The sequence below is a fragment of the Taeniopygia guttata genome, chromosome 36 (genome assembly GCF_048771995.1).
Source record: "Taeniopygia guttata chromosome 36, bTaeGut7.mat, whole genome shotgun sequence".
NCBI classification, from domain to species: domain Eukaryota; kingdom Metazoa; phylum Chordata; class Aves; order Passeriformes; family Estrildidae; genus Taeniopygia; species Taeniopygia guttata.
The window spans coordinates 1398646-1413476 of NC_133061.1; the positions used below are offsets into that span (position 1 = coordinate 1398646).

At 51.6% G+C, this 14831-nt stretch overlaps 1 protein-coding gene across 1 annotated transcript in view; it reads left to right on the forward strand.

Moving 5' to 3' along the window:
• Nucleotides 1–14831, forward strand: part of LOC101233579 (uncharacterized) — a 376722-nt gene that overhangs the window by 64659 nt on the left and 297232 nt on the right. Inside the window, exon 5 of the mRNA XM_072921324.1 lies at nt 8766–9054. Within this exon, the coding sequence (XP_072777425.1) occupies nt 8766–9054 (289 nt within the window). The remainder of the gene's footprint in view (nt 1–8765; nt 9055–14831) is intronic.

Below are 14831 nucleotides of genomic sequence, written 5' to 3' on the forward strand. Positions count from 1 at the left end.
TTGGAGTTTTCTGCCAGAAATCTCTCCCCTCCCCCGCTCACCCACAGGGCTTTGGGCAGGTTTCCCTTTTTGGGGGAAATCAAAGCGAAGCACCGATGCACTAATGAGGGGCAGGAGAAGGGAGGCTCCCGGGCTTCCCGCAGAGCCGGAGGCACGGAAGGCGCAGGGCCGGGAAAGCCGTGGCGGGAGGTGCGGAGAAGTTTGTTTGTGTGGGCAGCTCAATCCCGCCTCGGGCCCGGGCCCGTCCCGGGGCTGTTGCTCATCTCCGGCTTTGCCCTCACGCAGCGCGGGGGGCCCTGAGAGCGCGGGGCGAGTCTGGGCCGTGCGCAGAGCCCGCCCCCAGCTCGCTGCCATTGGCCGCTGGTGCCGTCAGTCGCGGTTGCGGCGCGCTGATTGGTGGGAGCGGGGCGCAGCACGGCCCCGGCGGCGGGCTGAGGGCGGCCGTGGGCGGGCAGCGGCGCCATTGGCGCCGGGAGCGTCTGTGCGGGCCCGGGAGCGGCGGCAGCGGCCGGAGCGCGGTGAGGCGGCGTCGGCGGAGCTCGGAGGCGGCCCCGGCGCAGGTGGGAGCCGCGCTGGGTTCTGCGGGGGCTCGGGGCTGGCTGCGGGCGGAGGGGGCGGCAGGGGGCTGCGGCGGGTCGGTGGTGCCGTGTCCGGCCCGTGCTGGCCCCGGGCTGAGGGCGCGGCGGGAGCGGCTGCCCGCGGTCTCCTTCCCGCCGGGGCCTGGGCAGGAGCCGCTGCCGGAGCAGCGCTGGCTCGGCCCGGCTGCTGTGGGTAGGACCGAGGGGGCTGCCCCGCGGCCGGGAGCGTGCGGGGAAATTCCCGTCGCCGGAGGTTTCTGTGGCCGGAGGAGAGCGAGGAGTCCTGTAAAAGTGACTTTATTGCCGAGCAGGGGGAGAGGCCGTGGGGCATTTGCCGTGCCCTCTCTGCCATGGTTGTAGTCCGCAGCCTCCTTTTTATCCTCATTTTCCCGGCCGCATCTCCCTCTGCCTTTGCCCACGGGCTGAGGTCCTTGGAAGGTTCAGACTTCCCGATGCGCCTGCTGCCTGTCCTCGTTAATATGCACCCTCCTTTTGTATAACAGCCGATATTCATGGCTCTGTTAAGCCTTTATTCTCCTGGAAGTTCGGGAATTTTTCGGGACTTTGAGAAATTGTGTGGCTCAGTTTGTGAAATTTATTGGAACTGATGGTTTCCCCCTTTACTTCCTTATCTACAAGTGCCTGGCCCTATCACCAGGCAGATTCACTCCTTGACTCTGTTTTGTTCTTCCCGGGTCCTCTTTGGTTTTGGGATTATTCTCAGTGCCCTCATTCCCTGTCCTTTTGTAGCCGTTTGTGGATCAGGAGGCCTGGCTGCCACCTGCATCCCCTGGCTCAGCTGCTGGATGAGCTGCACTGCCAAGGTGTGGAGCATGGTAAAAAGATGAGAGTTGCTGCAGCACAGAAGAGGAGAAGCAGCATTCGTGTAACCCCTGGTGTGCCGGGGAGCCACGAAAGTGTGTCCCATTCCCATCCTTTCCATGTTTGGACCAATACATAAACTGTTCACCTATTTCCTTTTTTATCGTTCTCAGCACTTTTCCTTTGTCGTCTCTTTGCCAACAGCAGTTTGAGCCATTTAGTTTTCCACAAACTCCTGTTTTTTCTGCTCACAGATAATCTGATCCCATCCCGTGGTGAAATGTTGTGTTCCTCTTTCAGTGGATTGGTCGGCAGGAAGGTCAGGAGCTGGAGCTGTCTGGTTGGTTCTTATTCCGAGGACACCTTGTAATCTAATGATGCCATTGAAATGATAAATGGGTTCTCTGTCTCCTGATATGAATTGGTTTGGGTTCCCAGGGGCTGGTCCATGGTGTTGTAGGACTTGTTCTGGTGGCCCTTCATCTTTTCCCCATTTTTGGGTGCTCCCTCAAGCTGGGGCTGCATCAATTGACCGCATTTTTCTAAATACATCATCAAATACTTGAATTCCAACTAATTTCCCTGGACTTGTTCTAGCAAAAGCCCCAGTGCTCTGATACACCCTGTACAGCACAGACAGTGGCAGCAGATGTTGGAGTGGGCAGGGGGATGATCCCCCCCGTATTTTAGTGAAGTTTTCACAACATTCTCCATTTGCTGTTTCCCTTTGCAGCCTCAGCCATTTCTGTTTCAGAGTCAGATCCTCACCATGGGCTCTGCCTTCAGCCGTGCAGATTCCATCTGTGCAAGCAGGCAGAGCTTGGGGTGAGGGGCAGAGGGAATCAGCCAATTCCTGCCCTAGGCAAGAAGAGCTAAGGTACGTTGTCTCCACTCGGCCTGAACAGTGTTAATTTGCATTTCTAAAGCTCCTCTCCCGGGTGCCTGGAATGCAGCTTCTCTTCCAGAGCAGCTTCAGCAGCCTCACATGTGCCCCCCTAAAACCTGCTGCTTTTTTTTTCCCCTTCAAATCCTCTGTTTAATGTTTATGAGTTAAAAGGGCACCTTTAAATCTCTTCTAGTTTTGCAAAATGCAGCCTAAAGGTGAATGTCAAAAAACCCTGACCAAAATTTTGGCATCGCTAAAAGCGAAACAAAAACACACAAAAATGTTCCAAGGCCATTAATTTTTTTCTCGTTCTTCTCAGAGTAAAAACCCATTCTCACATCCCTGGCCAAACCTAACCAGCGATATAGAAGTAGGATTATTTAAAAAAATATTCTCATGCTATATACTTTGCACTGAAGCTGCAGGAGAACGAAAAACTCCACCAATATGTTTAGTGTTAGAGTAAAGGCATTTCTTGATTCTGGCCAGGATGTGCAACAGAAATCATTCCATCCCCACATAGCCCGGGTGTGCAGAGAAAATCGTTCCATGACACGTGGGTTTTACTCGATTTTTCCCTAACTTAATACAGTCTAAAGCAATCTAAATCCACTGGTTTAATGTTCTGTAGTTTCAAGTTGTGCAGATTTCTTTGCTTCTGCTGTTAATGAGGTGGGAAGTGCTGGATTTCCTTCTCAGCCTTTTGCAGACCAGGTGTCTGCAGCCCTGGCAGTGTCTGGGGTAGGTGTTGGTTGCTGTTTGCTGCTGGGGTTGATGTTTTGCTGCTGGGTGTTATCTTTGTGGGTATCTTTTGGGCCATTCCCAGTGTGTTGAGATGTTAAACTCATCTCCACTGAGTGGTGTAACATCCCTTAACAAATTCTTTAACATTTCTTTCCCCAGGGCCAAGGCAAAGCAAGCCTGAGTAGAGAAATCAAAGGTAAACAATGTTAAAGTCTATGAGCTGGTGTATTTTCCATCAATGCCATGGCAGGCAGGGCAGTGTGTGAGTGTAAGTGAGAGCCAGAGTGGAATTGTGCCGTGCTCTTGCCCAGCAGCTGTGGCAGGGCAGGCCCAGAGAGCGCTGAAGCTGCAGCAGTGGCAGCAAGGGCTGTCCCCGGTGGCTGGAGCTGCCAAAGGAGGGTGGCCAGGCCGAGGATTTCAGCAGAGGATGTGTGGGCCGATGTCCTGCTGGGATGTTGGCAACAGCAAAGTGCCAAGGCAGGCTCTGTGCCAGCCCAGCTTCCTGGGGGAGAGATTGCACCAGAGACAGGATTCTGGCCACAGACTGCTTTAAATGTGCGTCCCTTATCTCCACCCTGCACTAGATGGAGAATTCCCAGGGTAAGGAATTCCCAAGATCAATTGCAAGGGGAAATAATTGAATATCTGCCCTGGGTCTGGCTCTTCTTCTTGCCCAAGCCAATGGCAAAAGCCGTACCCATGGCATCTTGGTTTCTATCCCCAGCTTCCAAAGGTGTTTCTTTCTTTCCCCATTCATTCTTTTTACCCAGCCTGAGCTCTGGGGGTGCCAGGGGTTCTGGAGGTCCCATTGTATTCCTAAAGCTGCCATGATCCCCTGGAGGATCTTTCCTGGAAAATGAGTTCTGCTCTCTGAGTCTGTTGCTTCCACAATGCCTTTTATATTAATTACTCCTTTTAGAAATACCCTAAGAAGTGATCCAGTGGCTGCTGAGCAATCAGAATTGCTTTTGCCCCCCTGTTAGGTGAGATGGTGTCACCAGAAGATATTGAAGCCTTCCTGCTCAGGGCATGTCAGTGCCAGGCTCTTACAAGCACACACAGCTGTTCCGGTTGAGCTGACCATGGGGGGTAACCTGGGCTTTGCCTGATTCCCTTTCCTCAATAACAGCGTGTCTTGGAACTCTTTTCCCTTCTGCTGCCCTTGAAGAGCCATCCACAAAGACATTTTCTGCCTCAGGCCAGGCAATGTCTCCTGAATCTCCCCCAGGCTGGGTCTGGAGCTCTGTCACTGGAATGCAGTGCTGGGTTTCTTCCCAGCCCCTCTGGGGGCTGTTCAAACAGGAGGCTGGGTTAAACCCTTCCCCTGTCCTCAGTTCTGAATCCTCCTGTGCCACTGAACAAGTTTCACACTGTAATAACTGAGCACTGCTCATCCATTGCGAGGCTCTTTTGGTTATCAAAGCTTGAACTTGATGGCAGACTGGAACAGTTGGAGATCCTGTTGTCATCAGGTTTTGGGCCTCGATTCCCGTTGAAGCTGTGACTGCACAATTCTGCAGACAATGAGGCCACTCTGGCCACTGGGTGGAACTTGTTGGCCCAGGAATTCCTTTGGCATGGCCCTGTTGAACATTCACCTACAATCCCATTTTTCTTTCTGAGTCTGGAAGAGCCACAGCTGAGGCATCAATATTTTTGGTTTTTCATTTTCTCAAGTTTTATTCTCTTTCTCCTGTCCATACCACAGCATGGAGGCTGTCTGTGGTTACAAAGTCCTACAATGTTCTGGCTGGAACAGAGAATCCTCAATCCAGGCTGTGTAATTCCCTATTAATTCTCAGAATTGTCTCTGCTCCTTTGTGGTCCTGGATAACGTTACTTCTGAGATTGCCCACACCTTCTCTTGGTCATTCAACCACGTAACTTCAGTCAAAATATGTCCCAAATATTTAATGTTTTTCTCCACCATTTGCACTTTTCCCCTTAATACTCAAAAGTGTTTTTTATCTAGAACATTCAGCCATTTCACAGAGGCTTTGTCTTCCACTTGTTCTTGTGCTCCTCATTGGAGCCATCTGATTCCCTGAGTGGCAGGATAGGAGTGCTGTAGGGAGACATCCCTGGCTCCAAAATCTCTGCCTTTAGCAGGGACTCCATACCAGGCTGTGAGCCCTTCCTTCCCTCCCCTGGAACAGGGTGTTGCTTGTAGACACCACTTGTCCTGGTTGCTTCCAAGTAATTTGGAGAGGATCCAAATTAAATTTTCCCTCTGGGGCTGCCCACACCTCTGGGTTCCCTTCAGCATAGTCCTTGCCAGACATTTGACACAAAGGTACAGCAGCAATAGCCTCTGTATCACCTTTTACAATATTACAATGCCACCATCAAATTCCTTCTCAGTTAATAACAATCACAGTAGGAAGAAAAGAAATTAGTTTATTTCAAAGCTATCCTCCACAGCTCCTAATAATGATTAAACAAATGACACCAGCTCAGCTTTCCCTTTTATTCCCTTTACAATGTTCCCCCCTTAGGTGCAAGATTCAGAGTGGATGGAGAGGCCCCTGTGTCCATCAGGAGAGGCCTCCTCTGGATGCAGACCCAGCCTGGATGTTCTCCAGGGCTGCAGTGTGGTGGGTCCCTGGTGGGATGGGAGCTCAGAGAGCCCTGACAATCCATGTCCATGCAGGGGTGGACTCGCTCCTCCTGAGGGTGCTGCTGTCTGTGCTTGCAGTGTCCTTGTGGGCTGCAGCTGGAGCCCTGACTCCTTCCCAGGGGCTGTTTGGGTGGGCTCTGCCCTGGCCAGGAGGGCAATGCCTCTGCCAGGTGCTTGTGGCCGACGCCGTCCCCTGGGTGCTGGGGCCCCCTTGGGCCCTGGGGTTGGTCCCTCAGGGGCTGTGGGAACTCTGCCATGGCCTTTGCCTTCAGCTTGGCCTTTTGCTCATCCCTCCTTGCCTTCAGCTGCTGTGTCTTTGTGCCCAAGTGCTGCAGGGCCTTCTTGTGCCACTCCCGCAGCCCCGGTCACTGCCTGTGGGTGCTCATCCTCTGAGAGCTGCTGAGCTTTCTGCAAAATCTTTCCTTTCTGCAGGGACCCAAACCAAATCCTCAACAGAAAATCCTGATCCTTCCATGTGCACTCTGCGTTTCCAGATGTTGCTTTGTTTTGCTCCTTGTGCTCAGGGTCCCCTGCACAGCCCGTGTGGCAGAGCCGGTGCCTGTCCTGCCGCAGTGTCCAAAGGCGGCCCCCCCGGCGGGCAGGGCCGGCAGCTCCCCGGGGCCGGGCAGCGGCCAGGGCGTCCCGCAGCCTCCTGGGGGCCGGGGGCCACTGCCGGCCCTGCCCGGGGCTGGTGGGGTCAGGCAGCGCCCGGCGCTGAGCCCCGGCTGCCCCACAGCCCCGGCCCGGCCCCGCAGCTCCCCACAGGCCCCCAGCCCTGCTCCCGGTCCCGCACCTCTGCGCCCGCTGCTGCCGCTGCCCACCACAGAGAAACCCCTGACATCCTGACCTCCTGCTTTTCCTCTCCTGGAAACTGGGAATTCAAAGTATCAGCTGGCAAATTGTCAGGATAAGACTCTGCTGAAAAACTTCCCAATCCTGAGTATTTTTCTCTTCCTCCTCTTTTCCATTACCCTTTTTCTTACCACACACATTCCTCCTGCTGCTTCTTGCCTGAACCATATTGCTGCACACTCCCCTTCACTCAATCCCTTCCCAGCACACCAACACCATCCATTCCCTGTTGTCCAAATCCCTTCTCCCCTTCCCTTATTGCCCCCCTGGATGTCCATGTCCTTAATTACCTCTGGGGGAATGTGCAAACTACCTCAGCATTCTCCCATGGGACCCTTCAGAGACATTTTGGGGTCATCCTCCCTTTTGCCAGGAGCCCTCCCTGGCTTTCCCTTTTCTCCCCTCCATGGGTGCCCTGCCATGTTCACTCCCCGAAGATCCCAGGGCACTCACTGATGAGATTTTCAGTGCTCTCTCCCTGCTGACTCTTCACAGACCCCCCTGATGTGTCACTCGTCTGTCTCCTGGTCACTCCCGGGTCCCCAATCAATCCCCGGTGCCGCCGCCAGCCAAGGGAGCCGATCACCCAAAGTGGGTGAGGCACCTTCAGCTGCACTCCCTGCCCCAGGGTGTGCGGGAAAATTGACATCACCAGAGGATTCTGTCCACAAAGCAGACAGAGGAGTCCTGTGAAATTAATTTAATTTCTAAAAATGGGAAAGGCCATGGGACATTCCCCATGGGATCTCTCCAATTGTTGGAGGACACAGCCTCCCTTTAATCCTAATTCTCCTGGCCACATCTCCCTCTGCTTTCCCCATTGACTGAAGCACTTGAGAGCTACAGACTTCCCAATCCACCTACTACATACCCAACTTAATATGCTCCCTGCTTTTATATAGCAAATGATATTCATGGCTCTGTTAAGTCTTTGTTGTTCTTCTGGAAGTTCATGAATAGAGCAGGGCCTTGGCTGAGCAGCAGTCTGTGTCATCAATTAATAACATTTTCTGAAACCAAGGCTTCTCCTGTCACTTACTTACATGAAAGTTGCTTGACCCTATCTCTGAGGAGATTCAGAGCATCTGTTTGTAAAGACACTTTGCTCTTGTTCCTTTCATGGGGGTCCCCCGTTTGTGGGACATCCCCCCTGGAGCAGGGTGTCCCCTCTTTGCTGCAGGCGCAGCCCTCAGGCAGAGCTCAGCCAATCAGAGCCCGCGGCGCTGATGACTCACCAGTTGCCAGGCAGACTCGCAGCTCCCCGCGTTCCCCACCTGGACCCCACCTGCGCCCCCCCCTCGGCCCCATCGCCCCCGCGAGGGGAATTTGGGGAGGTGGGAGTGGGGCAGCGCCAAGGCCGGGCCCCCCGCGCTGTCCTGGCGGGAGCGGCTGCAGTGGGGACCGAGTGCGGGCGGGAGCGGCCGAGAGCCCAGCGCTGCCCCAGCCCGACCTGCCCCAGCTCCATCCCTGCCCCTCGGCTGGGATGCTGTGGGTCTGGGGGGAAGAGGGAGCCGGCAGTGGGTGTTGGGCCTGGGGGCAGGAGGAGAAGGGAAGGAGAAGCAGGCTTGAGGAACAAAATGGTCAAACAATGTAGGTGGCAGGAGAAGGTGGGATTGTGCAGGAGAAGGAGGAATGGCCAGAGGAAGAAGAGTGTGAGGAAGAGTAGGAACACAGGAGGAGGAGTAGAAAGAGGAAGCAGCACAAGGTTCCACCCCTCCCTGTATCTGCAGCCTCCCTCCAGCCCCAGGAGCGCTGCTCCCCCCACATGCAGCAGGTGACTGTGGAGGGGGATCCAGGATTTTCACGGGGTGAATCTTGGTGTTTCTGAGCTTTCTTGGGCTAAATGTTGGTGCTTTGGTTTTTATGTGGCAGCTGAATCTTTATGTTTTGGAGGAGGTTTTTGCTGAGTTGTGATGTTTGGGGAGTTTTCGATCTGTGTCTTGAAGTTCGTGGGATTTTTGGGCTACATTTTGGTGTTTTGGAGGTGCTTACAGACACAAGATTCCCAATGACTTCCTGAGATGACCTTGGGCAAGGAGGAACCTCCAGTCCAAGGTGCTCTCTGCTTTTTTTTTTTTCCCAAACCAGGATTTGTCATTGCCAGGGCGTGTCTGGATGGAGGAGGAGGAAAAGCCCCGGAGATGCTGCAGGAGGAGGAGCTGCAAACCCAGCCCAGGGAGCTGCGGGGAGGAAAGAGCCCCCCTGAGCCAGGAAGGCGGGCGGAGATCCAGCCGGAGCTCGGAGCTGGTGGAGAAGTCTCATGGCAGGGAGAAGCCCCACAAGTGCTTGGAATGTGGGAAGGGTTTCAGCCGGAATGACCACCTGATCGTGCACCAGAGGATCCACACTGGGGAGAGGCCCTACGAGTGTGGGGAGTGTGGGAAGAGTTTCAGAGACAGCTGGGACCCGGTCCGGCACCAGGTGATCCACACTGGGGAACGGCCCTATGAGTGCTTGGAATGTGGGAAGAGCTTTGGGTGGAGCTCACACCTGAGAACACACCAGCGCATCCACACAGGGGAGAGGCCCTACGAGTGTCCCCAGTGTGGGAAGAGGTTTCAGACCAGCTCCCATCTCCTCAGACATGAGCGGATTCACACAGAGGAGAGGTCCTTCCGCTGCCCCGACTGCGGGAAGGGCTTCAACCGCAACTCCCAGCCTCACCGTGCACCGGCGCATCCACACCGGGGAGAGGCCCTACGAGTGTGGGAAGTGTGGGAAGAGCTTCTCCAGGAGCTCTCACTTGACCCAGCACCAACGGAGGCACCACTAAGGGAAGCCCTGTGAGTGCCCCGAGTGAGGGAAGAGCTTGGAGTGAGGGAAGAGAGTGAGGGAAGAGCTTGGAGTGAGGGAAGAGAGTGAGGGAAGAGTTTGGTGTGCTGCTGTGGCTCCATCCCCCATGGGAGGATCCGGGCTGGATGATCCCCAGTGACCCCCGTGGGGCAGAGCCCTGCTGATCCGTGGTCCTGGTGATCCATGCTGGGTGTGGGGAAGGTGTTGGCTTCTTCTCCTTGTGCTGCTGTGATTTGGGTGGGTTCCCATGGGTGGGGGATGGGAGGTGAGTGGGGGGTCCTGGCGCACTGCGGGGGGCTCATAGCTCGGGGGGTCCCAGCGCTTTGGGGGAGTCAGGGAAGGGGGGAAGCAGTGAATGGGGGGGGTCCCAGTAAATTGGGGGGGACCCTGATGATAACAGTGGGCCTTGGGAGATAACGGGGGGGGAGAAAGGACCAAACCCTAAGGGACTCCCCTAGTGCTGGTGAAGCCCCCGTGCCCCCCCAGCCCTTGGGGTCCCCCACAGTCCCTGCACTGTTCCTGGGGGTCCCGCGGCACTGAGGGGTCAAAGCGCAGGGGATGGAACCTCCGTCATGGATGGGGGGCACAAAGGGGGTCCGGGCCCAGTGCTCGGCGGGGTCGGTGCACGAGGGGGCCCGGTCCCTGTCCCGGTGCACAGGGGTGGCGCTGCCTGGGGGGTCCTGGTGCTTGTGGGGTTCCCAGGGTTCGAGGGGGGTCCGGTCCCTATCCCGGTGCTTAGTGAGTGGGGGGCAGTGCCCGGGGGGCTCCCACTGCTCGGTAATTGGGGGGTGTCAGAATCCAGAACATCCCTCTGGCTGCCCTTGATGGCTCGAGACCCTGGCAGGGGCCTCGGAGACCTTGGCATGGTGTCAAGAACACCGGTGGCTTTGGTTTTAGCCCCTGGAGAAAATTGCCAACTTTGTATGAGGAATTACAAGGCACAAGGGTTTGAGTAGCGTGGTAGGTGAATTAAGACAGGGTGGAAAAGTAGAATTTTAACATTTTAAAATATGGGGTTCAATGGGACAAGGTGGAGGGATCTGGGTGTGTCCTGACCTTCTTCTCCTTCTTTTTGCCCTCCATGTCTTGCTGTGATGGTGCCACTTTTCTGTTGGTTGAAGGTAGAGACACACTGTCCAACAGAAATGATAGATATTGGCACGTTATTGTAAACACAGTACAGTAGTTTTTAGTGTAGAAGGCAAACAGCGCCCTGAGGGCAGGGAGACTGCCACAGACCGACCTGCTAGACAGAGCTCAGCAGAGCGGACAAAGCTGTTAGAGAAAAGGGAAAATAAACGGCCCTGAGAAGCAAAGCTCCACATCTCGACTCCTTCTCTGCCCGCGCGGGCTGGGAGAAAAGGACTTTTCACAATCTGTCGAGAGTTTAGCTGAAGAATGGCTGCGCAGCAAGGGACACGAAAGGGTTAAGTTGATGAGAGTGTGAGAATACGTGACTTGTAGCATGAAAACAACCTTGAGAAACAGATGTCCCCTAACAACCTTGAACATACAGATGTCTCCTTAACAACCAAGATGTAAAATTGCTTAGTATGCAGAAAGATAATCAAGTATAAGAAGCAGTAACTGCAAGGCTTATCGCAAAGAGATATATGTGTTAATAAAAAGGTAACCAATCCTGAGCTTCGCTTTTGCAATATGTATGAACTAATTAGTGCTTGTATAAAGAAACTGTAATCTACTCCAATAAACTGAGATTTGTTGATCATGACAGCATGAGACTTGTCTCCCGTGACAATCTCACAAACATCTGGCGCCCGAACGGATGGGATCCCCCCGCCTGGATCTGTGAGACATTTGTGTTGGGTTCGGGTCCCGCAGCTAGACGGACGGCGATTAAGCTCCACTACCTGGAGCTGCGCCCTGAGTGACCACAGCGGTGAGCTCAGCCGATACGTGCTGCCAAAGCCTAGAGGGGCTGCAACAGCGCTGACGATAGTAATGGATAGGCAAGCAGCATATAACCTTTTCACCTCCTTTCTCAAACGGAGGCAATTTAAAGGGCTTGATTTGGATAGGGATCTCCAGGCTTCCGTGCAGCTTCTCTTTCCTATTCTCTCATAGAGAGCTGAAAAGGTTAAAGAAGCCGATTTGGAACAGTTGGTTCTGTGGGCAAGAAACAAAGGCAAGCTGCAAAAGCCTTCGCTGATTTTTAGTAAAGTCGAATGGCAAGAGTTGGGGCAGCTGCTTTGGGACGCAGTGATAGAACGCGGAGGCGGGAGAGAAGCGGTGCTGGCCCCTCGCCCCCCCGCAGCAGCGGCAGCGGCGGCGGCGAGCAACCCAGTGCGGCATGTCAATTGTAGCAGGAACAAGCGATCACAAAACAAGATACAAAGGCAAGAAAAAGTTACAGAAAGCCCTTCCTCGTCCCTTGTGGAATGGGTTGGCAGAACTAAGGCAACGGGCTGTGGCGGAGAGCAGCAGGGTGCGGCGGTGAGCACCGGCCAGCCGCCCGGGCGCACCGCAGAAGCGGCAGCGCGAAGTGGCAGCGCGGGGCCAGGCAGAGCGGGGCCAGGCAGAGCAGGGCCGGCCGGCACCGAGCCTGAGGCGGCCCCGGGGCACAGCGGACTTCGGCCGAGAGACAGAAGGCTCCTTGTTGCTGAGCAACAGCGCGAGGAGGGAGATGGGCGTTCCCGGGGGCTCGGCCGCGCTGGAGTCGGCGCAGGCGGGGCGCGGCCGCATCAGGGGAGTCTCCTCTCCCGTCCCCACAGTGATGCAGCAAGGACGGGAGCGAGACGGTGCCGCCCCCTCATCTCCCTGCAGCACCCAACAATGGCGGCGGAGACGCTGCACAGCCTGGTTGCCATGGCAGCAACAACGCCGAGAGCAGCAGTGTCACCAATGGAGGGATTGCAACACCACAGCAAAAATTTCAACAGCATTTTTCCAATTCCTTGCAAAAGTCAGAAGACGGAATGAAAAAGTATAGCAGTACCAATTGTTTTCCAAGATACCAAGAGGGATGGACATTATGCAAATCAATGTTATTTCAAATACAATATAGATAAAAATCACTGTATAAAGATAGAAATGTTAATAATGATTTAATTGCCAAAAATGTCTCTGAAAACAAAGATTTGAGAAAAGTCAGTCAGATGGAATGTTGGTATTGAGTTCACAATTTCTGTTTTTGAGTTTTTATAAATAATAATATAAGTAATTATGATTTTTGAGTTTTATAGATAATAAGATAAATGATAATTGTCAAGTTTTTGTAGGTAATGATAAGATAAGTAATGATTGTTACTAATGCTATATAAATGCTTTGAAAAGATTGTCTTAAACTATTTTAAACATTTCTTGTTGATAGACTGATCAAATAATGTAAGTTGTCTGATTTTTGTGATAAGAATTATTATTAAAATGTTAAGGTATTAAGGTGTTGTTTTAATATTTACAGTCAGTTTTCATATGTTTTATTGTCTTTCTCGGTGATTGATTGCAAGATGTGTTTTTTCAGGATCCTGTGTTTTTTATTTTTTAATTACTCATGTGATTTTTTTTGTCCAATCTTCTATGCAGCTGCAGTTCATCTTTTTTTTTACAAATTTATAGTCCAAGTTTTGGGTTAAGATTTCAGACTTCAAATTTTCAGATTTCTAAAGAAAAGGTTTGTTGTATTTAGAGAATTTTTGTCTTGAAGGAAATTTTGGACAGGTTCAATTATTTGATGGTTTGATGAAATTTTAATAATAAGGTTTTTTACTTATAACAGTTATTTCTAAGACTTTTGTTTTAAACATATCCCCCAATTAGAGTTCGAGCTCTGGCCAAGCTCTGGCTCTACATGGATGGTGTGATTGATCCAGATGTTTTCTGCATCAAAAAGTATTCAAGTCCTTTTGGCTTTACAATTTGACTATATAGGACAGCTGAGCCTCAAAGGGAGTTTTGGAGAGACATGATCCGGACATGTTTTATCCAAATCTCTGTTGTTTTAAGGTTTGTCAGCTGCTGCAGACTCTGGGATGACAATTTGATAGTGTAGCACTTGGTAACTGTGATTTTATATGTAATATTAATTGTTTATTATCTGATTGATTTTTATTTGTTGTTAGTTTTTTTACTATATGCATTGTTTTGTTTTTGATGTTTTTTCATGTTTATAACAAAGATGTTGATATTTCCATTTCTTCATGCAAGTTTTAGGGAACAGAATTGAGAGAGGACCCTCCAGTCCCTGTGGGGGTGTTGGGTTTGTTTGTGTTTTAACAGGTGCAGAATCTGGATGGATTTCAGTGAAGAATGTGGAACTTATCAATTGCAAGAGGGCACTGATCTCTCCACAAGTGGATCAGAGGATGCACAGCAAAAGTGGATTGTGCAAAGATTTGTGTTTCACCCACAGAAGATCGTGGGCTTTGGGTTTTTTTTTTTATAAGTGTGTTCTTAATGATGTTATAGATGGGCAGGACAGATGCTCTTGCTGCATTGATACGAAAAGGCAGAGACAGAATTTTAAAAATAGATGAAAAAGATACCAACCCGCAGTGATAACAACGTCAACGACAACAGTTTGCCTGGAACATCCCGTGATGAATCCAGTTCTGATGAAAATTAAGTTTTTAGAGTACAGAGAAATAAGTTGAAATATCAGAAGTGTGAAGTTAGATTTATCAGAAGTTACTTTATTAGAAGTTATAGTTTATGTTTAGAATCAAGTTTGTTTCTTTCATGTTAAACAGGGCATTCAAAAACCTGAGAAATATGTGGTGGGCCTCAATGTTTTTATTAAGCAGTATTTTGGTCGTTGAAGTATCTGAAATCCTTGACATTGACAAAAAGAGAAAATATGTGGATCACTTGGGCCAAACAAACCAGGCAAGATTAATTCTGCCTGTTGTTAGCCACACTGTTCTAACCCCTTTTTGTACTTGTTAAATTGGAATCTCATTGGGTCCCATTGCAGAGTTCAAAACTTGGACCCGAGCTCAAATAAATCTAAATAGCACACTGGGAGCACAAGCTGTTGCATTTGTGCAAAACCTTAAATTTAATGATGACAGTCTTCAAGAATTTGATCTTTTGGGTTCTGTCCCAGGAAATTACTGTTTGATATTTGGATCTTATGCTACCAAACCAACTCAAGAAAATGGAAAATTGACAGATGACGACACTTGGTTTTCTCCCAGATCACCATTGTATTACAACTATTCAGAATATTGTAACAATTCGACTCAATCTGTGACACCGCCAAGAGGTGGTGCAGGAAAACTGCCCCCAGGAACCTTCCTCATCTGTGGGGACTGAGCCTGGTCAGCAGTCCCTCAAAATGCTAGGGGAGGCCCATGTTATATCGGTAGGTTGACGCTTTTTGCTCCCACCATACATCAGGTTCTCGAATTGCCTCAGAAGACTCAACGAGCCAAACACAGTGTTCTCCAAATGGACCCTAATTGTAAAGATATAGTGTCATTGTGGGGGCGTGCCTCTGTAGTAGTGGCCTCACTCTTTGCCCCAGGGGTCGCCTCATCAAAAGCGCTCACACAATTGAGAACTCTAGCCTGCTACACAGGAA